Here is a 25,622-nt window from a genome sequence, read left to right as displayed (position 1 = left end):
TGAGCGCAACACTTTTTTTTTTTCCTCATTCATAAAAAGCTAAAATTGGGGACTTTTTTCTGAGACGGCTTTAACCAGAGGGACAGGTCATCCAACATAGGGACTGTCCTCAGAAATCGGTGACGTCTGGTCATCTTTAAAAAAACCTTTTTGTTCTGCCGCTCCATTTTTTGGACCTTTCCATCTTCACCACACTTCACAGTGACACAGTCGCACCGTGTGTGTTTAGAAGCGCTACATTGAAAATGGTCCTGTCTGAAACAGTGTCTCAAGGCGAATCGTTCCAGATGCAGATTCATATCATAACAAAACAGAAATACCGACATGCCGCCCAGCCCTAGTCGTAGCTTATCACAGGAAATGCATGAGGCCATCATGTAACCACCGTCAGTGTCGGTGAACGTGCAGCAGCTCGCGCTCAGTATTCAACCCGTAACCTGCAGATAGAGGCTTGATTTCATTTCATCCCTCTCCAGGCCTCGTTTAATACTGTGTCGGTGCCAGAGAGAAAGAGAAAGAGAGAGGACGCCGCTCTCGCCCTGTTAATTACAGGCCTAACTCACTGGAACACACACCCACTCTGCCATGTGTGTGCACATCCTCTCGTTTTTCTTTCCCTCGCCGTCTCAACGCTATCGGCTTCCAGCTTGGCAGCGACTACGTCCACAAAGTCCACAAAACGGAGTGCGCTCTGTCTCATAGCGCAACGCGCCGTCACCGGGCGATTAATCCCACTCAGCGCCTCAGCCTCCAAACGCTCTCCACCGAGTTCTGGACCCGTGTCTCGTTGACGCCGTTTAAATAAAGCTTTGGTTCAAAGGGATTGATGAGCTGATTAAAGGGATTTAAGTGGAGGCCGCGTTTTAAAGTTGTGCGCATTTACGTGAAAGATGGCGGCTGCAATTTAAAAGAAAGTGGACGCTTTAAGAACATGTGAGCGTTTTAAACGTCTGCTAACTTAAATTAATTGTTCAACGTGTTTTTTTTTTTTTCTTACAAACACACCGCCCCCCCGCTGCTTCTTTTCTTACGTTCTTGGCTGACATTGGGAGTTTTATAAGACAAGGGCGCGCTGGCGACGAACAAGTTGTTTTCATGCCAAATTAAAATGTCCAGCCCTTATGTGCATGTCCCCTCATGCAGCCCGGCTGATTTATACCCCACAGATTGGAAAGCAATAGACAGAGGGTTTTAGCCTCTACTCTGTTTGTCTCCGTTGGGGTGATTTACTGATAAACCCCTAAATCCTCCCGACGTCTTTCTGACACAGTTTTCATGTGCTAACCCATGAGTCTGTGCGTCCCAGCGTCCACCCTACGTGACATTTACATTTTACTGCATACGTGCTGCACTAGAAGGAAGGAAATGATTAAATTATTGCAGCTAGTGGCCTGAATGGACGGCGCATAGAAAGATAGGAGGACAGCTGCTCTGTCCTGACACGTGCACAATTAAAAGACGTTTTCCTGAGACATTCTGGAAACTTTAAAACTTTAGAGTATGACCGTGATATTTAAAAGCAATTAGAGCTGCACCGGTCAGTCTTTAGAACAACCGATAAACTGAACAAATGGGCGCATAAAACAAACAAAATGTCACTATCGATTCTCAGGAAACAACGACGGGAGCGTTTACTGGCATTTTACAGACGGACCATTTAACAGTTTTTAAAAAACATAACCGGCGGAGGATCAATCTTTCCATGAGTGGTGCGTTCAATTTACCTCGGGGAAGTCGGACGTCGGCACTGGGAGTGATGTCATTTCTGAGTTATCGGCGTTCCAGTTACAGAAGTTGGAAAACTAGAAGTGTCTATGAAAGATCTCGCCTATTTACATTTAACTACTTGATATTAACTAATATTATTGCTAAATTTAGGCTGTTTAAGTTACACAAATTATAAATGGAACAGATAAGTTTACTAGAATTATTTACAGTGATGGCAGAAATTTATAAAAATACTCAAAAGTTCTAAATGTAGATAAAAATTCACTATTAATTACAATTTTCACACTGTTTTGGTTTTACCAGGCTATTGTTTTTACCCGTTGTTAGCGCGACATGGGCTTGTAGTTCCCATATAACACATGAAAAACTTAAAAACTTACATTGTAACAGAATTTCAACATATGCATGTGGTAAAATATTGTCTGTACGACCGATTTAATATAACAAAAACTAATCAGAAGTGCTAATAAACAGAATATTACAGGAGCTTTGCACACAGGGCGGCCATCTTGCTAACTCAGCTCGTGATAGTGAGAATTTTATGACTTTCTGAGTAGAAAATCCCACTTGGAACTTGTAAAGTTGTAGGTTTGATGCGGTCGAGCTCACAGATTTCTCAGAAAAACCCTCCAACACAACGAGGCTCCAGCGACGCCTGCTTTTCACCGAGGTGTTGATTCACCGAATAATTTCAGAACTGTCTGGTGGCGTTGAACTTTATTTCATTATGCAGAGAGGTGATTCAGTTATCCGGCCGTCCCTCTGTGATCTAAACGGGTTGGACAGCTCAGTCCTTATGTGCTTCCTGCTGCTCACTGACATCTCATGTTGTGTGTGGATCCACGCGGCCGTAAACAAATTGCTTCTGACATTTTTTCTGCTTACTTATTTCTGTTGTATATCCTGTCAAACGTTTTGTGTATGTGTGTCCTGTACCAGCTCTGCTTCAGTTTTATTTATTATTATTATTATTATTTATTTATTTTTTTATCCTTCACGCTTTTCAATGTCGTCTCTCTTTTCCCCCGTTTGTCTCCGCCGCTGCTTCAGGGGCCTGTTTGGGTAAGACCTCTTGTGTAACTCCCCATCCTCCTCCAACCATCTGATTCAGTATCCATCTGCAGACCTGCACGCAGCAGGCAGTCGCACACACACACACACACACACACGCCAGCACCGCTGACCTTCAGCAACACAACTAGAGGACGATATTAGTTGGTTTCATGCAAATTTGCAGTGAGTCGTGATTCCCGTTTCTCCGCAAAGTCATTTTTCACATTCAAACTTTAACTAAAACTTGTCTGTGGTTTCTTTAACTTTCAGCCTGACACACAAGTTAAATCAGATAAATACTTGTGTGTTTGTATGCGTATAAACACTACTGGTCAAAATCTTTGGTTGATTAGACATTTTTATATATATTTTTTTTTAATTTTCCCCACAAATTTTAATTTATTTACTGTAAATACACTTTAACATGAATTCAACATGTTTTAGTAAAGGGATAAATGCTGAATACTGAATGCAAATCAATGATAATGTATAACACCTGAGTTATATAGGGATAAATTAATTAATTCCTGTGATCAGGAAGTTAAAATCATAAGTTTGCTCCGTGTGTCAGTTTGATTTCCATTAGTTTCAGTTTTTAAAACTCATCCCTGAATGATCAGGATTCGATACAGACACTTGTAATTTCGTCTTAAGCTTCTCTACATGCGTTTGCCTCTGGTATCTCTGCATCTCTGATTCAAAGCGTGTGTGAATGTCATTACAGGTGTAAGAGCTGGCCACGTCTTAGCGTAGTCCTTTGAGCCCCCGTTATCCTTATCTGTCTCAATTTCCCCGTTATCTGTTCTCCGAATCTCCCCGTTCTTCTCCTTCACGCTCGAACATATTAAACCTGCCGTGCCTGCTCTTCGTCCGCCTTTGTCTGTTTTGACCGTCCGTCCTTCATCTTTTTTTATGTTTTTTTCTTCCCCTCCCGGCCTTGTTCCATCCCATCGGTGCTTTTTTCCTGTCGCCTGGTGATTTTCAAAGATTGCGGAGGCTTTGCTGAAAGCGGCGCGTCGGCTGTGTTAGCGCGAGCCCTGCATTAGTGCACCTCTGTTCACTAAAACACTACACAGACACCGGGAGGGAAGCTGCGGGAAGTATTCAGACACGGCTACGGACTGAACCTCAAACTCGACTTTGCATTAAATCAAATGTATTTAAAAAAAAAAAAAAACAGCTTATTTCCAGTTATGTCGCGTTTATTTACAGAAACACTTAGATTCCAGTTCTGCAAAAGCCGAAGCCACAGCTGTAGAAGGAATTATTCTGCAAACCCACGTTTAAGGCTGGACTGTTGAAAACCACAATAACGTGTCGGCCTGTTGGTTTGTCTCCAAAAAGTCGTCATTTTTATTGCATGTATGAAGGTACAAGCAGCATAATGAGCCCATTAATGTAAAGGCAGACGTTTGCATAACCCTGAGCTGAGCCGGGTGGAAAAGTTTAGCCTCATAATGAAACTGGACGCTGCTACTAAATGATCTAAAGCAAAGGTTTTCAACAGGAGGAACAGCAGAATCTTTGGTTGATTAGACATTTTTATATATTTTTTTAAATTTCCCCCCCAAAAATTTAAATTTCTTTAAATGCACATTAACATGAATCCAACATATTTTAGTAAAGGGATTAGGGGATAGCTTAATACTGAATGCAAAATGATGATAATAATGTATATTTATAAATAGAACTAGTTTAATATAGAACACATATGATAGTTAGGGGGTCCATACTTAATCTCTCCATCAGTTTTTTGGTCCTTGGCCAGAAAAACGTTGAAGCTCCCTGATCTAAAGCTCATGTCTGTCGCTCCGTCTTATCGTCTTGTGTGTTTGCTGTTTGTGTGTCTTTGTGCTTCTTATCAGCCTCTGCCATTCATGAAACCTCCTCATGGATGAATTTCAGCTGTGTCACAATACAAGACAATGTTTTTGTCATTGTGCAGGCGTAGACATTTTTTTCCTCACATTTCTTTTTTTGTTGTTTTTTTGTGGTAATTACATGATGATGGGAAATGTTCTTATTCTGGTTCCTGCAGTTACGACTCATTTAACGCAGATGAGTTTTAAGATAATATCTACTTCTGTAAAATAAAAGCCAAAAAGTTAATTTTAGAACATTATTTTTTTTTGTTTTGCTTGTTTTTCTCCTGTAACTTAATGTTCTTCATCTCCCCCACTGCGTTCTTCCTCTCCAGTGACGGCGGCATGGGTCAGTCGCAGGATGACAGCATCGTGGGAACCAAGCAGTGTCGTCACAGCGTGGCCATCATGCCCATCCCGGGTAACCTGTCCTCCAGCAGCCCCGACCTGCTGCAGCCGGCCACCAGCGTCCTCGACTTCTCCAACCCTGCAGGTAAGAAGTTCACCTCAGTGTGGGGAAATCAGTAGTCAAGGCATGTAGCAACTTAAAGGCAACACAAAAACAAAGACAATGAAGAGGTAAAAAGAAATAAAATCCGACAAAAAGTCACAATAAAAGGTTTGACTCATCATGAAGAGGGTAATTCCAGTTTTATTTCTAAGAACTATGATTTGTTGACTCCCTGATGCACATTTAGACTTTTCATATAATGAGCTGAGTGTCTTCGCTCGCCACCAACATATGGAGGAGACGCCGCAACAGTAGCATGTCGGGGCGTTTTTCTTCTGGTTTTCTGTGCTGTGTTTCCCACCATTAGCAGTCACTTTAAATGGCCTCCAGCTGTTGGTGCCTTCTCCCCTGTTTCCTCAACGCACTGTGACCCAACAGTGGAAAAAAAACACCCCGTGCTCAGAATGAATGTGTAACATGGAAGTGAGACCTGAAATGAAATGTTGGTTGGACTCACTTTTGGTTTTGGTTTGTTTCCAACCTGTCAGATCTGCTCTCAAGAGTTTTGTTGTGATGTGAAAATCCTGCTGCTTCCTTAATTCTTAGTTGTGATTATGTATCACTGAAAGAAAAAAAACAACAACGCATATTGTCAGAAATCCTTTGTTGTTGTGTCGGCGATTTAATTAATTGGCTGTTTTTGAGCCAAATACCTAAAGATCTTAATTAGAATTAGAAAAAAAAACTTTATTTGTCCCACATATATACAAAAAGTGTTGGATTGCAACAAAAAGTAATTGAATTGTAACAAAAAGTGTTGAATTGTAACAAAAAGTAGTTGAATTGTTACAAAAAGTGTTGAATTGTAACAAAAAGTAATTGAATTGTAACAAAAAGTGTTAAAATGTAACAAAAAGTAATTGAATTGCAGCAAAACATTAGATTTCACAGATAATGATTGTTAATCTTATCTTAAAGAAACTCAGATGAATTCCAAACAAATAACTTGGGTCTTTAGGACGTTAAATCCTCCTGAACTATAAATACTTCCTGTCCGACGACGTGTTTCTGGGTTTATGTGTGTGAGAGAAAGAAAGTAGAGAGAGAACATGGTCCAGATTTAAACACACTCGCACATAGATCTCCATCTCGTAGACTTGTACATCACATGTGGTTGTGTTATACTAGAACACAAACACACAACTGTGCCACATTAATCATGCGCCATTAGATCACGATTCCTTTAGTCCCCCCATTAGATTTAATAGTAGAGGACAGAACAGGATGCTTAAACAAAACCTCCTTTTTCCAGATGCTGTGTAGAGCTTGAAATCCCCTCGAAAACAGTCCGACCTATAATTATATTAACATGAGGATCTAAAGCACAAATGTTCCAGTATCTACATGTACCAGTATCTACACGTACGAGTATCGGTTAAAGCCCATTAATCAGCTAATCTACGCCTATTTACATGTTTCCTGTAAAAGCAGAACCCCCCCCCCAAAAAAAAAATCCCAGATCGTTCTGATTGGTCGGCTTCATTTACTTGAGCAAACAGCAAAATGCTTTTTTTGATGCATGTTTGAAGCACAAGACAAACACTTGAAAATGAATTTCAGCGTCACTTAACGGCTGTTTATTTGATTTTGTTTTATATCCACCGAGCACCAGCTTTTATATTTTTTACCTTATTCTTGTGTGCGGTTACAGTTGAAATGTTGTTTTTGAATGCACTTTATTAACCACATTAGGACAAACAGATTGAATTAAAGGTAATTTAAGAGTCTGTGGTTCCAGCTTTTTTTTACTGCTAATGTGACGCTTCGCCGTCGTTTTCTCTTATCGCGGTTAAACCATAAACTTTTTATGTTTCTAAAATTACAAATTATGTTTGTTTTGAGCCTCAGATCCTCGGCTCCTTCTTGTGTTTCTTTGTTCTGTCACTTCTCCAGCCCCGTTTTCTCCCTCGTCGTGATTTTAAACAGATGTTTTAGTGTCGACATGTTGAGTCATACTCTCCGGTTTCCCACGAGCAGATTGAGCCTGGAGTAGAAACTCCCGCTCCTCCTCCTCCTCCTCCTCCTCCTCCTCCTCCTCCTCCTCCTCCTCCTCCTCCTCCTCATCGCCGTCTCTTCCCTTTTCTCTTCTGTCGTAAAGTTTCCGACCACTGTGTGTGTCTCTTTGTGCTTCACATAATTACTGTGTTCTCTCTGTTCCTTCTTCTGCTGCTTGCCAAGCCCTGGGATTGTACTGTAAGTATATAAATCTCCACTGCCACTGGTTGATTGTGCTTCAATTAATATTCCTCCCAAACGTCCCGTGCATCTTCACACGACTCTTCTTTAATTCATAAGCTTTTTTTTTTTTTTATTCCCACATTAATCTTTGCATCTGTGTGTTTGTTAACTGCATCCTTCAGGTTCTTGGTTTGGGCCTTGTTCCAGTGTGTTACTGTTACACTTTGTGATTTCAGTAGATTTTGGATAAAAAGCTGAAGAAGCTTCGGGTGCAGAGACTCGGTTTAACTCTTTTATTAGAGACTTTTATTAATGCCTTTTTTATTCTAATGCATAAACGTGTCGGGGGATTAAATTGCACTTGTTTTTGTTTAAACACACCTTTTTTTCAGCCATCTTTCCTGATGCTCCTCTCCTCTGGATGCTTATAGGACTATTTTCTACCGATTAAGAGAGGAATTAATGCAGTAGATTGACTAAGGATGGACTATTTTACTGTGATGATGAGTAAATATTGTAGAATAATCCCACACTAGTAGTAAAACAGGTTTACATGACCATTCCACAGGACATTTACAGCTCAGGAGATAAAAAAAAATGAATAAAATGTCATCAAGGTGAAATGAAAGAACAAGGACAATTACTTTTTCATTTATTTTGACATATTTGTTCATATTTAAACATATTTAAACTTTATGTCTGTAACGTCAACAGCAGCGCAACCAGCTACCGTAATAACTGTAGTCTGCGCGCAACATTTTTTTTTCTTTTCTCATTCATAAAAAGCTTAAATTGGGGGACATGTCATCCAAAACGAGGACTGTCCCCAGAAATCAGGAACGTCTGATCACCCATGTGCTTTTATTTGGGACACGTCTTCTCGTTCTGCCGCCTCTTTTTTCGGGACCTTTCCATCTTCACCACATCTCACAGCGACTCTGACCGTGTAATCAAATACACCAGTACGCTGGTATATTAAAAATTCATATAATAACTGGAAAAAAAAATACCAGTACTCACTATGAACTGATATACGGCCCCGCCCTACTTTCATACGTGATTTATGATGGAGCGACCGGGAAGAGCTACAGCAAAGTTAAGTGCTGTGTTTGCGAATCCTTCATATATTTATTTATTTATTCATTTTCTCTGCTGCAGAAAATCCCTGTTTGGCTTCAGTCCAGAATTAAATTCTCTGGTGTTGGTGAAAATAAATGATACTTTATTAAAGATGATAATTGAGTGGATGTTTGGTTTGGTGGGTGGGCGGCGATCGTCCTCCCGTGTGCAGGTCAGGTCGCGGCTCCTTCAGAAGGATTAAGCGTGATTAGTGCCCCCCCACCACCACCACCCTGAATATGATGGCCGACTTCCCACACTCTAATCACAAATCACAGCTAATGAGACACAGAGCGTTTAGCCTCCTCTCGCCACCATAAACACAGAGAGGAGCGGAGGCTGCACACCTCTCAGCTGCAGACTTTCATTCTGCGTCGCTAATCATTTGACCCACATGCAAAGTGTAAATGCACATGATTGAAATCAATAACCTCACAGTCCATAAACAAGTCATTCATCTCGGAGAAAAAAAAAAACATCAATATGTCCTCGTTCATCAGGAATAGGACAAAAACTCAGACAAAGCAAAAACACACATTGAACATGGATTCAAGTCACGTAAATAAAACCAAATGTCATTTAAAGCTACAGATTATCATTTTTAAGAACAACAAAATGCTCCCCAAAAATACAGCACACAGCTCTTTAAACTACGGAGGAGGTGACTGATTATGAGCAGTTTGTTTCTGGTTGTTGTTTTTCTGCTGCTGCTGTAATAATAATAACAATAATAATAATAATAATAATAATAAAGGTCCCACATTTATTGTCGTCTCAACACAAACACGCTGCATTAACAGACAGATCCACGCTAATATAAAAGATAATGACTTTGTTTTTGCAGTGAGGCCGTGAATATGTGCGTTAACGCTCACTAGAACAGACACGTTATTATTATTTATTTATTTATTTATTTATTTATGATGTCACCATCGCCTCCTGATCTCCCTCCAGTTCCAGCCTTTGCAGCCGCAAACGCACAACACACCAGATGTGACATCTTCATCCAGTCCTCGTCCTCTTTATCACCGAGCAGCGTTTCTAACCCCCCCCCCCCCCCCCTGTGGCTAATGGGCCGTGCCCTCCTCCTTTACTCAAACACAGAGATCTTTAATGCAGTTATTTCTCCTGGGGGGGGGTGGGGGGTGGAGGTGGACGTTTCCATTATTTAACACACATCGCACCGCGTGAGGCGCGTGCAGCTGCTCCACTATCGGGCACATCTGTAGTCACGGCCGCCGTCGTCCTTTAAGCTTTAAGCTTTTACTTTGGCCCAAGTTAAACAATAATACTGCGTCGCGCCACTTAACATTAAATAAACATGCTCATTATCTGAGACGGTGGAGCTTTATTTTACGTTACGTGACGTGGTTTTAGTCAATGAGTTGGCCTTAAATAGCTCATTACTACATGAAGAAGCACTCTGCTCCGTGCTTTCGTGCTTGATACTGGTGTCTCTCTCGTGCTGTGAAAGGGTTTCATGCAGCCTTTGTTTAAAGAGGTAGAGATGAATGTGTAGATATAAACTCATCTGTGGCCTGAGTCCATGCTGCTGCTGCTGCTGCTGCATGTCCTTCCTCGTCCTCTCTGGTTCTGTCTTTGTTTTTCTGTCTTGCTCGGGTTTGGTACAGTTATGTGTGCACATGTGTCATTGCAAACAGAATTTTTTTTTTTTTTATGTGTGTGTACACCAATCAGCCACAACATTATGACCAAGCAGAGGGAAGTAAATGGCATCGACCATCTTGTGACAATTCAGTGTTATACTGGGAAACTTTTGGACCTTTCGGTCGTTCGAAAGGTCCAAAAGGTCCCCCCCCCCCCCCAATAGCAATGACACACACAAAAACACTTTAGGAACAACTCAAAAAAAGAACATGAAGAACATCTCGAGGTGTTGACCTGGCCTCCAAATTCACTAGATCCTGAACTGATCAAGTATCTCTGGGATGATCCACCATAGAGGACCCTCCCCTCAACCCATAGGACCCAAAGACCCCCCACTAACAATATTCTGCAGCCTCAGAAGACCCATGTCTATTCTCTGCTCAAAGGAGACCTACACAATATTAGGAATATGGTCATTATGTTGTGGCTGATCGGTGTTTCTTCCTGTCTGTCACCTTGTACAGCTCCATGATTAACTTAAATTAGAATTTGTAGAGGTGTAGCAGTTGGAAGACAACTTAAAATCAAACTCCATTATTCATGTAACCGCGCTGGAAACAACAAAGTGTTGCGATTGTTGCGTCACTATAAAATGTCAGCTTGTTGTTTTTCAACTGTGATGACTATAACTGTAACTGCCACATATTTGACCCTTTATCAACATCTTCAAAACCTTCACGTATTGTTGTCTTATTGCAGCTACTAGCATCCAGCCCTGATTAACCCACCTTCTCTTTCATTCCCGCGCTCAGACATCCCAGACCAGGTCATCCGCGTGTTCAAGGCCGACCAGCAGAGCTGCTACATCATCATCAGTAAGGACACTACCGCCAAAGACGTCGTCACCCACACTGTCAACGAGTTCGGCCTCACCGCCGCGCCCGAAACCTACTCCCTGTGCGAGGTGTCGGTGAGTCCGGAGGGAGTCATCAAGCAGCGCCGCCTCCCCGACCAGCTCTCCAAGCTGGCCGACCGCATCCAGCTCAACGGCAGGTAAGAGGAAGGACGAGGGACAGCGACGCTAAAGACGTGGTTGATTGAAACTTTATTAGTGTAAGTGAACAAACAAGGAAAGCAAAAGAAGTAAAGTAACATGTACATACACTACAGGACAAACGTCTGGAAGCAAGTTTCTGTTCAGTGCTGTTCTTAAAAATAGAGTTCTATGTATTTACTGCATGATCAGACTTTGCTTTTATTCAGAAGCACCATTTTTCTCAATTTCCCTTTAAATTGACTGAATAAATGTCAGCAAAAGAAAAGAAGGACTTAGTTTTGGGGTCGAGAAGATTTGCAAGAGTCACAACTTCAGTACAAAAGTTTAAAAAACAAATCACAGTTTGCATTATTCACTTTAACTCTTTGATTTTTCAGAGTCTGCAAACAAATATCCCTCATATATGTCGTGCTGTTGTTAAAGCCAGAGGAGGAAACTTTGAAGAGAGAAAAACTCAAACACCTGATAATTGTAGTAAAAATGTCTTCTCATGAGTTACTCTTTATATAATAAACATGTTTATTTTGATGCAAAGTATAGTGTACGTACACAGTACACGTACTTGTGTGTCCTGTAGTGTTCGTACACATAAATGCATAAAGCAAAGAAAATCAAAACAAAATCATGCACTTGGCAGTTTTAAGTTCACATGTCTGAAAAGGGCTGAAGTTATATTTAATCCCACTACTTCTCCATACATCAATATAATTAAATTAATTATCCAGCTTCCTTTGTAAATATAGTGTCCTCTTATAATAATTATTGCTTATAAATAAATGCTATTACTCCCCAGTTCTATAAGTTTATTCCTATATTATGCAGTTGTACTTATGTTTCACACAATAAGAGAAAAACACTTGAATCCCTGTACTTCATGAGATCCCTATTTATATACAACTTTTTCACTTTATTCATGTTGAGCTCAGATTTTACAGTTGATACAAGTGGATTTAAGGACAAACTGATAAAAAAGCAACAATATTTTATGGCCACATACTTGAATCTGATGTACGGTCGGGAGTTTCCCGGACAGAAAGCAGCTGGACGTGAATCAGATGATTTTTTTTTTTAGAATTTAGGTAATTTTTTTGTCAAGTCCTCAGTGATTAAACCAAAGTCCCGTCTCACTGCGGTTGGACATGAGACATGAGAACTTCTTTTTTTCCTTTACTCTGATCATTTCAGGGTTTGGTTCCAGTTTTAAAAGTTCACACAGCCTCTTAGTGTGTCGCACAGCTACTCCTGGTTTCCTCCCAAACAGATTTATAGCCACCGCTCTGTACGAGAACGTCATCCAGAACCACATGTTTTCTAAATCACTACTAACACAGCAGCTCCCAGCTTTAGGTCGAGTATGTAGAGTATGTGTACGTTCTTCTGGAGCTGTGGTTCTCAGTGGGTTTTCCTGAGGATACAAGGTTCTGTCCTGTAATATTCATGTGCATCACTTTGCCCGGGATCCGTGGCTTCAATGAAAACCAGCAGGACTCCAGATGCCGTTGCAGCAATTTACAATTTACAGCAAATTGCATATAAGAACTCTGGTGATATGTTTTCCCCCCGTTTGTTGTTAAAAAAAATCACCCTTTTAGGATGAAAGTTAGCAGGACCTGAAGGAAAATTAGGCTGCAGCCATGAAGTCTGCCTTTAAAACGACTTCTCACAGATCTCCTCCGCGGTCCCTTCGCCCGTCCCCCTCCCAACTAGGCTGGCATGAATTTTTCATCCTCTGTCAGGGGCGGAGGCCTCTGCAGACAGCGTGTCACGCCTGGAATTATTCATGCACACACAGGCACATGCAAAGATACGGATGCAGACGGTCCTGTGTGTATTTTTAGACATTCAAATCCTGCAGGAGCTGAGCGTAATCACTTAGACAGATTGAAGCAGGATGCACACGGTGGACGTCCTCTGCCTCTTTAGATGTGTGTTTATTTTGGCTGCATCGCTGGTATATTGATATTCCGCTGCCATGTTCATGCTGTCTGTCTGCATGTGTACGGCGCACTGTCAGCAGGATGCGCATGTAGAGTCCAGTCAACACAGTTTACTGCAGCCGTCTCCATCAGGATGAGTGATTTCTGTGTGACTTTGTGTATCGCCTCCTTCCTCGTCCATCCTGCGGCTGATGATGGACCGAAGGTGTAGGAGAGGGCAGGCGGAGCCGGTATCACGTCTCCTTCACGCTGCCAAAGCACATATAGATTCAGCAGAGGCGTCCAAAGCTCCGCGCGCACACGGATGCACACGCCGCCAACAGCCACTTACAGTGGCCTGGATCCAATGACTCCATCTCGCCTTGTTCTATTGAGCACCACTTTGTCCATCATTAATTTAGACTCCTGTCCTCTCCTTGTCTCCTCTTTTCAAATCCCGTCTCCCTTCCTCGCCTCTTGTCATTTCTGCTTTGTTTTGTTCTACATCTCCAACTATTCTGGAGGAGTCGCCACCCCTTCTAGCTTTTCAGCAGCTTTTCAAAAGCCCTAAATCGTCCTATATATATATATATATATATATAAAATATATATATAATATATATATATATATATATATATATATATATATATAATATATATATATAATATTATATATATAAACTATTGGTCCAAGGTTTTAGAACGGCATCAGTATCGTCTGGTATAGTTGCTTCATCCTACAGCAAGATAATGACCCAAAACTTAAGTCCAAGCTCTAGCAGAACTACCTCAGGATAAACACAAGCTTGGAAACATGGAGTGGACCATGGCTCAGTCTCTAGACTTTAACCCCGTGGAGCTGGTTTGTGATGAACTGGACAGAAGAGTGAAAGCAAAGCTCCTACAAGAGACACACGTTTCTGGGAACTTCTCCAACAAAACTGGGAAGAAAAATATTTGATTTTTCACATGTTAAATCAGCCAAAGATGGTCACTTTGATGAGTGGAATATATTTTGGGTTATATATTGATTTGGTCTATGCTTTAATTTCAGAGTAAAATGAGACATTAAACTGCATTTTAAAAGAAAGAAATATTCTAAAACCTTTGACCGTGTTGTCGTGTATATAAAACCTTTTACATATTCTGTTCAGTTGTTGATTTCTCCAAAGTGATGCACGTTCTCTCTGAATGTGTCGTGTTTTATCCTGAATCTTTATTCGGCTCGATTCTATCGCAGCCCCGTCCTCGCTCTTCTCTTCTCTTCTTCGCCCCAGCTCCTCTGGCAGAGCGACAGAGGGCAACTTAGACTTACATCCACGCCAAACACATTTACCCCTGAGGGTTTCCCACTCTAGGCCTGTAATGCTTCCTAGACGACCGCATTATAACTCCATTAACAGTGGGAGTGGAAAGGGTAAGATTTCTAAACGTAGACGTGACCAGCTGCTGAAGATCGGACCTGTCATCTTTCCTACCTTCCTCCGTCCGTCTCTTCTTCTTCTTCTTCTTATCCTTCACCTCAGGGTAAAATACGTCCACAATCCGTCACCTCTCCTCAAACCAATCTTAAGTCGGACACAGAAAATGTGCCCCTTTTTAAAAATGCAGCGTGAACGAGAGGAACATCGGTGTCATTTATCTGGAGGGAGTTTCAGAAAGTCTCAGCAGGCTGACAAATCACGAGCTTGTCCACCCACTTGTCTGCCTCTGCAGCTCGTATTAAAGCATCGGAAGATGCTGCAGATCTTGTAGCAGCTAAAAATACACAGACATGATATAAGTTTCAAAGTTTTCTACACGCTCTGCTCTTTCTAGTTATTGTCTCTCCCAGTTTTCTAGCTTAAGCGAATGATAATGTTCCGCGTCTTATCCTCTTTCCATCTGCTCTGCTCCCTGCAGGTACTACCTGAAAAACAACATGGAGACGGAGACGCTGTGTTCAGACGAGGACGCCCAGGACCTCCTCAGAGAGAGTCAGATCTCGCTGCTGCAGCTCAGCACCATGGAGGTCGCTGCCCAGCTGTCCATGAGAGACTTCGAGCTCTTCAGGAACATCGAGTCCACAGAGTAAGAACGTTATGTTTATTTCCCCTTAGCGACACGTGCTTTATAATGTACACAATCAGGGGGTGATGACCTTACTCCTCTACTCTCTCAGGTATGTTGACGACTTGTTCAAGCTGGACTCCTCGGCTGGAAGCGGAAACTTGAAACAGTTCGAGGAGGTGATAAACCAGGAGACTTTCTGGGTCGCCACCGAGATCCTGAAGGAGCCCAACGCCCTGAAGAGGATGAAGACCATCAAGCACTTCATCAAGATCGCCCTGCACTGCAGAGAGTGCAAGAACTTCAACTCCATGTTCGCTATCATCAGGTGGGTTCAGCGTAGGACACGGTTTCAGAAAATGTGTTTTCTTACACATATTTTGAATTTATTTGTGTTCGAGAACAAGAAAAACATCCTGTCGCAAAGCTGAAAAGTCTCGACTCTGTAACAGAGGAGACAGGAAATAACTTTTGGGAAGCGGAGTTTGACCTGTTACAATACATTCGTATTAAAACATTTGTCAGCATGATAATTCAGACTGTTGTCTCCTGGTAAATAGTAAATGTTCTTGCTTTTATATAGCGATTTTCTACCTCTTTGTACTCAAAGTGCTTTACAGCCACACATTCGCTCACACAATCCGATCCGGGGATTGAACCTCTAACCTCTCTACCTACTGAGCCTCTATCGTCTCCCACAAGCACCAAATCATCATCACAGTCACGTTCTGCCCCTTTAAGTCAGAATAAATCACCTCTATTAGCTTCATTTAAGGCTAAACATCAACCAATATTACATATACATCCATAAATATTATAACGACCAATTAAAGAACTTATTTTTATACATATCCTCAATTAGAAATGTAACTAAAAAAAAAAGATTTTTACATTTTATTTGAAGATAAATACAAATACATCATCCTCCTCCTGTTGCCTGTTCGTTGAATCAGTCTCTGTGTGGATTCCCCCAAACCGCACAGACTCTGCCTCTGCAACCTTACAACGTTTAAAACGAGTCCCATAGCAACAGTTACACTTATTGTTTGTTGCGATTGTTGCTTCCCTCTGGCCTTTGTGGTTTGGCTCTGGGTGGCTGTTAGGCTGAGTTGAGGATGTAACTGCGCCCCAGTTATAAGGAATAAAACCCACATGAGGGTTAGTGTTGCGCACTCTAATATGTTTCAAAGCTGAACTTGGAGGAGGGCTTTGTGTTTGTGTTTGTGTTTGTGTTTGCGCAGGCAGTGGACAAGTGTGCAGCGTTTATCCTTGGTACATTTATCAGAGTCTGTACATGAAGCCACTTTTTTTTAGGAAAAGAAATAAGCACAAGGTGCAGAATTGAAATACAATAAAGCAGAATGCAGTAAAATGAGATAAATGTATTACACACTGTGCTGTTATTGGGCCTCGTTGTTAGAGTAAAGACACACAAACCTCTTTCACGTCAGGATCAGATAACGTTACAGGGACCGTTCGCCGTTTCAGTTTTTAATTTCCTCAGCGTCTCCTGGGGGCAGTCGTCCACGTTCTTCAGACCATCTGAGTTAAATCTGTATTTCTTCTTTTTTTTTTTTCTAAATGATTAAACCGTGAATTATTTCCTGAACTTGCCGCTTAATAAAAACTATAACTTCTTAATCTTTTCAAACTTTAATTCAAACTAAATTCTAATGACATATTTTATCATGCATCTTATCTTATATATAAGTTATTACATTGTGCACAGGTTGACTCATGCTGATTATAATTGGAAACGCAGTTGTATTATTTATCTGCAAAACGTTGCTCGCACCTACTTAGACTCTTAATATTAACGGAAACCTACGCTGTGTAGTTGAAACCAGCTGCCTACACTCTGCAAACGCAATGGAAAGGCACAATTTTCATTTTATGGAAGCGACGTCTCTCAGTCTGTGGCAGAATTTCTTAATCCAACCGTTATAGTGACCTTAATGTAGAATAGCATGAAGAGAAGAACAAACAAATGCAATTATAAGCTAATTTATTGAAATAATAATTTTTTTTTTTGCAATGTGCATATTGTTGGTGGATTTGTTTTTTGTTATTTTATCACAACACAAAAACATAGAAATATTCAGCTGTTTTAAAAGGTCCATCCTAAATTAATTGGAGCTGAAGCGTGGAATAAATTCAGAACCGCTGGAAAACCTTGAAGACCTGCTACTATAAGGTTAACTCAGTAATAAAAGTGGACATGACCCTGCAAACTTTCCGAATCAAGCTGTTGCTTTAATAATAAAAGTATAAAAACGATAGAAACTACTGCTGATTAGACGAGATGTTTGTAACGTCTGTAAAACGGCCGTTCAGATTAAAAGTAGCTGACCTGAAACCTTTAATCGGAGTAAACCCAGCTAGTGTTTTTGCACTGCAGCGTGCCCTTTCTCAGTTTAATGCAATAATACTGCAGCAAAAATAAGAACTTCCTGGAACGTAAATGCAGCGTAGCGCGCCGCACACTTGTTATTCTGGACGGCTCTGGCCTCCACATCCAATCTGGAGCCGAGGTTCAAGGAGCTGAGCAGCACGGTGATCCTCTGTTTGATGCTGTAAAGTGGCTCTTCAGAGCAGGAGTGTCTGACCTCCGCGTCCCTTTACACCCCCTCCTCCTCCCCTCCCTCCTCGCAGCAGGACGTCTTCACACATATGGCTCTCTGATGCATAACCTGCCTGGCGACAGGGGCCACGGCTGCTGCTGAGTGTGACTGTGTCTAAATACAGCGGCGGCGACAACACACAGGGTTTTCCAAACCGACCTCAGCGTTTTCCCCATCGAAAATGAAGATTTACTGCGATAATTTGCATGAGACCTCAGATTATTTGTGTGCGTGTTACAATAGGGAAAAAAAAAAAAAAGTGTGATCATCAGCTGCTGCAGAGGAGGATGAGATGAGAGATAAATACTATTTATAAGTTATAATTATTAGCTGTCTAAATGAACCTGCTCCGAAATGTCTAAACACTAAAACTGCCCCTTTATTTATTTATTTATTTCCTTCTCTGCTCTTGTTTCCTTTCGGCTGCTTTCTCATTTTTACCTCTACCCCTTCTCCTCCCTTTCCTAACCCATTTATCTCTGCCTGCCCTCCCCTCCTTCCACCTCCTCCACCTCCTCTCGCAGCGGGCTGAACTTGGCACCGGTGGCGCGACTGCGGAGCTCGTGGGAGAAATTGCCCAGCAAGTACGAGAAGCTGTTCGGGGACCTGCAGGACGTCTTCGACCCGTCCAGGAACATGGCCAAGTACCGCAACGCGCTGAGCAGCCAGAGCATGCAGCCGCCCATCATCCCGCTGTTCCCGGTGGTCAAGAAGGACCTCACCTTCTTACATGAAGGTAGAACACAATTTCTCTTTGTGTGTCGTGAAAGGGGGCCATTTCTTAAAGGCTTGACATGTCATCCTGTCCTTTACTTCCTCTCTGTGCGAAGCGGAAGGTCAATTTCAGGCTCCATCAGAAGGTTTACTTCTGCTAAAAAGCTTCCCCATCTTGCCCTTTTAATGTATCAGTCAAAACTACCCGCACAGACTTCTCCTCGTTTACGGCCGTGTTGGGAAACAAAAACAGAATCTTTCCTAATTGAGGAAGTTTCATGCACAAATAAAATTCTCATAAAGAGGGTACGCGCGTAGCGTCACGGCGAGTGGAGTCTCCATGGTTACGGCCACCGAGCGGCAAAAAGTGACAGTTAATCGTAGAGATTAGCAGCATTAGTTTGAATCATGGGCTTTAACAGCGTCTAAACTGTAAAACTAAATTTAAAAATAAAAAAGCTGATGTGCGATTGACTGAACCAACAGATTTGAAAAGCAGACAGAGATATATTTTTTTTACGCCTATCCTTTACACATTTACTAAGAAAAGAGAAGTAATGTAACGCTGCATTATGAAGAAACAACTGGAATCCAGACACAGAAACCTGGTGTTGTGGTTCACATGAAGTGTCAGCTAATATTAATCTATGATGTATTTTTTTTGATGAAGTCATACCTCAAGTTGCGTTCTGGAGGGCTGTCAGATAAGTTTGTGGATGTTGTTGTTTTGTTGTAGTTACGGCCGACAGTAACTTTTTCAGTTCTAACAATAAAACAATAAACTGAATATTTCTGATCACTCCTCTTCATCCTTTTAACGCTACAATATTGTTTGGCTAACATTACTTCTCAGTAAAGCTATTAGCGTTAGCATCTTTTATTTAGCTACATTTATCATAACTGAGATGAACTAAAACAAACTGTAACTGAGGCTAATCCACTTTTCCAAATCCATACTAGTTCATATGGATCATTTTTGAGTCCATTTGTCCTTAATTTGATCTGATAATCCACATTTTCTCCAGTTTCGCTCTATTTACTGCTACATTTCACCATGTTTTTTGCCACTCTGCAGTGTCATCAATGCCTTTTAAGTAATGACAAAGCATGAAATAAAGACTCTGATCTCCTGAGTGAATGAGAATGAGAACCAGGACATGTTTACTTTAAGTTTTTGCCTCTAAAAAAAAACCTCATGAGATTAAACTTGCGTTTGTCCTCCCAGGCAACGACTCCAGCGTCGACGGCCTCGTGAACTTCGAGAAGCTGAGGATGATCGCGAAGGAGATCCGACACGTGGTGCGGTTGACCTCGGCCAACATGGACCCCGCCCTCATGTTCAGGCAGAGGTTGGTTGTTGTGATGCCGCTGATGGCTCCTAATAAACTTTTCTTTTTTTTTTGCGATTTAAATGCAGCTGAAGGAGCCGGATCTGTGGGATCTTGCTCTGTGTTTTTAAGAGAATCGATATTTAAGTCAGTCCGTTAATGTGTAATGTTGTAAATTTGAAGGCTTAGGAGTTATCACAGGTCACGGCGGTTGACTAATTTGCATAGTGTCTTGATTTGCGGGCAGCAAATAAGCCAACGAGCGGTTTTATTACTGTAAGTGATACAAAATCTGCAACTTCCTTCAAATTGTGGGCTCCTTGAAAACGGCTCTTCCTGTTTTTACTGTCAGACACAGACTGCAGCAAAACCCTCAGAAAGATAAAGCAGGAGGCCCAGTGCAGCAGAGTAGACTGTAGGTGTCAAAACTCTGTGGGTTACAAATGTTGGCAAAAAGGGGAACCACAGCACCATACCTCCACTTACCGGCCTGAATCCATCGCTGTCAGGATCAGGCGCACACTCAGAGAGCTGGTTCAATCAATTCCCATTCACTTCCTCTCCAGTTCACGGCTCCGCGTGTTTTTTTCGATTTGCATTCCTCTGCTGGAACGTAACCGTCCGAGGACGCGAGGCGACGGATTGACTGGAAGTGGAGGTGGAATTGATGCCGGCCGCAGTGTGTAGTTCCTATCACTCAGTTTGTGTGTTTATCACAGTGTCACGGCTGCGGTGCATGACTGCCCCCTGCAGGCGCTCCCTTAAAACTGCAAGAAAATCCTAAAAAAATACACTACAGCTAATTGTTACTACACATAAGAGTCTTTAGGTTGTTAAGGGGAGATGTCCTATGTCTGGTGTCCTCCCATCTCCAATCATTTCCTGTTTGTTTGTGGTGGCATGACCTCGACATAGTCTCGTCTCCCACTTCCCACTTCCCACTGACCCTTGAACTTGTCTCTAAGTCATGCTTCAATCTTCACGCCTCTTGCTTGCAGGAAGAAGAGGTGGAAGAGTTTAGGGTAAGTTTTGTCCTGGTTACCGGTTTCATCCCGTTTTTTTCGAGACCTGGACCGGCAGAGTTTTTTTTTTTTTTTTTTCAGTCCAGCCCCGCATCCACCACCGCCATAAACCCTGCATGTCTCCCCCCGTACTTTACCAGAGCAAACATCGCGTGTCTGCCTGTGCTTCTGTGTGATATTAACCCTTCCATTTGCAGTGCCCATGCACACGACAAACAAGTCCATTACTGTCTCATTAATTGTCTGCCATGTTCATATGATTGTTCGTTTGAGTCATATAGTAGCTCGTGATGATACTTAGAGATGAGTAGTAATGAGAAATTCATGCATTTAGATCATATATGTATTAACAAGTCCCAAAGAAGCTTTAAAGGTTATTATTTATAAGTTTAGCTTATTTGCCATCAAATTATAGATTGCTCTAAAAGTTGAGGTCAGAAGTGAAATCTTAAAAACAGATTTCATATGAATTATCACACGATCTCCATCAAACAATCAGGTTTTATATAAATATATAAACGAACAGCCTGAACAGCCGAAGGTGCTTAGGGCAGCAAGTTATGTACGTACCCATCAGGTTATCAGAGGAAACATCTAAAGTTACTTTACTTTGTACTTATTTACAGTGTATTTTATTTTCCATTGCCACAGATTATAACCTCATTTTCTCAAAAACGTTAAACACAATAAACTTCACAAACACATAAACACTCATTCAAAAGAAAAATAAATAATAATAATAAAAGTAATAATAATAATAGTGTGAAATAATGTAGCAGACTTGCAGGTCTCCTTAGGATTAATAATCCATATTCCCAGTTTCCTTCCAGGTGCGTAGACTTCATCAGAATGAGGCTATTTTTAGATGCGTTTTGTCTGTTTGTTTAAATCGTCTGAAAGTAATGGACGTTTGAACAGCTGCAGTTCGTTTGAACAGCCGCTCCTTCTCCTCATCGACATGTAACGAGACTAATTAGCTGCTAAATTCATTTTGTCCGCTCCTGTTTTACAGCCCCACAAACAAAGACAAAATATCTATAAATTTGACGCGTGCTCACAGATACTATTTGACTCAGGTTTGGTGTTTTGTTCAGATCTGCATCCTTGCATAATATCCCTCCCCCCTTCCTCCTCCTCCATATGGAATAATGTGCATCCTTTGTTTCCTAACCCTTTTTGCCTCCATCTGACAGAATGTTCTGCTGTTCTGTACCGTGATAGCATGGCACACCAGGGAGTGCTGCCTCGCTCCCAGCTGCATGGTCCTGTTATAAAATGCTACGCTCTAATACAATGACAGATGGTTTTATACTAGAGTCCCTCCTGTTTTAGTAGCAATTGTACTGATTGTTTTTTTTCCACTATTCTTTCTTTTTCTTTATCTGCCTTTTTGTGTTGTGTCTTGTACTTCCATGTACATTCCTTCTCCTCCTCCTCCTTCTTCTTCTTCTTCATTCCTACACCTTTCTTTCCACCCCTCCTCCTCCTCCTCTTCTTCCTTCCCTTCTCTTCCCGTCATCAGGTCTTTGAGTCAAGGCAGCACCAACTCCAACATGCTGGACGTGCAGGGCGGAGCCCACAAGAAGCGAGTGCGTCGCAGCTCCCTGCTCAACGCCAAGAAGCTGTACGAAGACGCTCAGATGGCCCGAAAGGTGAAGCAGTACCTGTCTAACCTCACGGTGGAGACGGACGAGGAGAAACACCAAATCATGTCCCTGCAGTGCGAGCCGTCCTACAACACCTGTGAGTAGCGAGGAAGTTATTTATTTAAGTTACAAGCCAAGAATCATCTGAATCAGGGAGAGATTAAGTAGGGACCTACTATATGTGTTCTGTATTAAACTCAGACTAGTGCTCTTTATAAATATACATCATTATTAACATTTTGCATTCAGTATTAAGCTAATCAAATAGTGAACAGGTTCAAATATTATTTTTTTCAAACGTGCAACAGTAGGGTGGCCATGTAACATACCTGACATAAACATAAATATACATTCACTGCACATATATACATGCATGCACATGTTCTTATAAAATATTTGAAGAGAACTGACTTTAGGTTGTTTTGCTTGCGCTGCCACCTAGTGTGTTTGCAAGTGTCCTGCAGAAAAATAACAGGAAGGAATTGACTGACTCACCTCATGTGCTCTATCCAGCTGTAGATGTCATTTTAAAAACCTTAAATCAACTTCAGTGTAAAGAATAATGTGTGAAAATCATAATTCTGGTGATTGTAATTTTTTTTTAAGGAAAAATAATGGATATTTGAAGACGTTTCCAGCTATGAACTGGGTGCAGTAACCTTCCTCCCTGTGGTTTTAGTGTCTAAGAACCTGAATGAGAGGCGGTCCACTAAGTCGGACATGTCCCCAGTGTCTCTGCGTTCGACTCTGCCCACGGGGAAAACACAGAACCGGGTGTCACAAGTCCTTCAGGTCCAGGTCCCGCTGAACCCGCTACGGAAGAAGAGCACGGCCAAGGACATCGGCTCATCCAGTGAGTACAGCTGTCAATGAATTAGCTTTTACTTCTTTATGTTCTTTTGTATCATCTTCTCATTTTATGCTCCTTTTTGTATTAGTAGTTTTAAATCCACTAACTGAACCTTTTACAACTTTTAAAACACACATACATCATATGTATAACAGAAAAATCAAAAAACTCTTCAAATTATTATTTTTTCTTCCAGACTCCAACTCTCCCCAGGTTGTGAAGAAGCCTCCAGTGAACTCTTCGGAGGATTGGAGCAACAAGAGGCCGTCTGACGACACCGTCTCCACCATCTCGTCCCTTCACTCCAGCCCCACGGTGTCGCCTCAGGGCTCCCCACGCAAAGGTCTGAAACACAAGCTTTTCTCCCTGTGTTTTTTTATTTTGGATGACCTGTCCCCCGGTTTAAAGCTGTTTCCAGAAAGTGTTCCCAATTTGAGCTTTTTATGAATGAGAAAAAAAATAAAAAATGTTGCGCGCAAACTACAATTATTACGGTAACTGGTCGCTTCGCTATTGACATTAGAGACATAGTAGTTTAGATATGAATAAATACGTCAAAATAAATGAAATCGTAATTGTTCCTATTTCCTTTATTTCATCTAGATAACACTTAATTATTTTATTTAAATGTCCCCAGATTTTCACATCATTAGTCAGTGCTAACACGGGGCCATGCAAACCTGTTTTACTACTAGTGTGGGATTATTCTACAATATTTACTCATCATTACAGTAACATAGTCCATCCTTAGTCAATCTACTGCATTAATTCCTCTCTCAACCAGTAGAAAATGTTGTGAAAACTGATTATGCATGAAAAAAAAAATACAGAGATACTGTCAAAACTTTGAAAAATACCGTAATATACATGTTTCATTATAAAGTCTAATAGTCATTTTCATCATTTTACTTTCCTGCAGACTTCTTTTATTTCCCCTCTAAATGCTCATCCACCGTCTTGTTTTTCGGACGCTCTTATAGTTGATTTTTTATTTCCTCTTCCAGTGGGAGGTGTGGCCAAGTCCCAGAACTCCAGCCAGATGAACTTGTCGGGATCGTCGTCGTCGCTGACCAGCGACGCCAGCACAAAGGCCGGCACCATCAGCCTGCGCAGCTACGGCATAGGTGGGGCTCTCCTCCACAAGAGGATCCTGCTGATGACCGGTCAGCACAGCAGAGACAGCAGCAGGGACAGAAAGACAGAGCAGGAAGAGGAGACGGAGGCAGCTCAGGGAGTCTCGGTTGCTTCAGAGCAGAGGAGGGGAAGATCCCCGCAGGGCACACGAGCAGATGCAGGGAAAATGTTAATGAGGCCGAGAGCAGGGACGCACAGAGGACAGACAACCATCCCCACCGGCTCTCCTCCTCCGAGTCGTCCAGGGGCGGGAGTCACGACTCCCATCGTGTCCCCTCTCCCCCAGTTAATGAGACCCAGGCACCCAGAGTCCCCCGTTAAGAGCAGGCTCATGTCTCCACTTCGAATACTGAGGGAAAGGAGTCAGTCCAGGGAGAGGCCAGAGACAGTCAGCTCACAGCTGAGCAGAGGGGAGGGAACAGGGGGGAGCGTCCCCCCGTCCTCCCCTCAGGATGAGACGCAAGGACAGGCAGAGCAGAGAGGCAGGAGGTCGGTCAGCCCCAACCCCTTCCTCTGGTTGTGCAGGGAGAAACGCAACAGGAGAAAAACTGTGTGACAGACGCAAACTGTGAACTGTGAAGGAAAAAAAAAAAATAGTTTCTATGTTTACGAGCTGTGAGTTTTTATAATGTGATGGACAGATCAGTCATATTCTTCAGTGTGAGAGTAGAAAACACGGTTAAATCCTCATGTTGGTTTGGTTCTGCAGGTTTTTTGTAACATAAAGTTTAATCTTGAGACCCCGACAGTGTCTTCCACAGTCATTTATACACCACGCTTCAGTCCAGACTCTGTTTAAATTACAGTAACTGTCATAACTTTTCCCCCTCGGTGCAGTTAACGGACTGCATGTCTTTGTCTTTTCAAGATTCAAGATGTTTATTGACATGTGCACAGTAAAAACAGCAGTTTAGACCAGTCTGCCCGGCTAACAACACAAAAAAGTAAAAAAGAAAGAAATAGTAAAAAGTGTTTTAAAGCTTAAAACCTGACATATAAAGTTGATGTCACCTTGATGCAAATGCATCAGCTTGGACCATTTTTCAGTTTTTTAATGTAAACAGACAGAGATGGTATTGATTGATGAGAAGCTTGACACAATTCAGATTATAGTGGTTTTATTTTAAGTGTATAAAAAGCAGCTATTCTACCACTTTTCTTCTTAAAGAGGTGGAGCTATCCGTGCTTTCCGATCCTTTCCCATTTCTTCTTCATTTTAACAATAA

The 25,622-nt window shown here is 41.8% G+C and overlaps 1 protein-coding gene across 10 annotated transcripts in view; it reads left to right on the top strand.

Annotated features, from left to right (window-relative positions):
- Positions 1–25,622, top strand: part of rapgef6 (Rap guanine nucleotide exchange factor (GEF) 6) — a 145,022-nt gene that overhangs the window by 110,152 nt on the left and 9,248 nt on the right. For 6 of the 10 annotated variants that reach the window (XM_047606784.1, XM_047606780.1, XM_047606777.1 and 3 more), the window contains 12 exons: positions 4,979–5,136; positions 7,333–7,347; positions 10,872–11,112; positions 14,935–15,102; positions 15,194–15,409; positions 18,227–18,438; positions 19,642–19,765; positions 20,743–20,766; positions 22,289–22,509; positions 23,092–23,265; positions 23,459–23,605; positions 24,267–24,386. In XM_047606784.1, coding sequence (XP_047462740.1) covers positions 4,979–5,136; positions 7,333–7,347; positions 10,872–11,112; positions 14,935–15,102; positions 15,194–15,409; positions 18,227–18,438; positions 19,642–19,765; positions 20,743–20,766; positions 22,289–22,509; positions 23,092–23,265; positions 23,459–23,605; positions 24,267–24,386 — 1,820 coding nt within the window. The remainder of the gene's footprint in view (positions 1–4,978; positions 5,137–7,332; positions 7,348–10,871; positions 11,113–14,934; positions 15,103–15,193; positions 15,410–18,226; positions 18,439–19,641; positions 19,766–20,742; positions 20,767–22,288; positions 22,510–23,091; positions 23,266–23,458; positions 23,606–24,266; positions 24,387–25,622) is intronic. The other 4 variants (XM_047606782.1, XM_047606779.1, XM_047606781.1 and 1 more) reach the window with 3 other exon arrangements.

Source organism: Mugil cephalus, chromosome 15 (assembly GCF_022458985.1).
Source record: "Mugil cephalus isolate CIBA_MC_2020 chromosome 15, CIBA_Mcephalus_1.1, whole genome shotgun sequence".
NCBI classification, from domain to species: Eukaryota; Metazoa; Chordata; class Actinopteri; order Mugiliformes; family Mugilidae; genus Mugil; species Mugil cephalus.
This window is presented reverse-complemented; position numbering and strand designations above follow the sequence as displayed.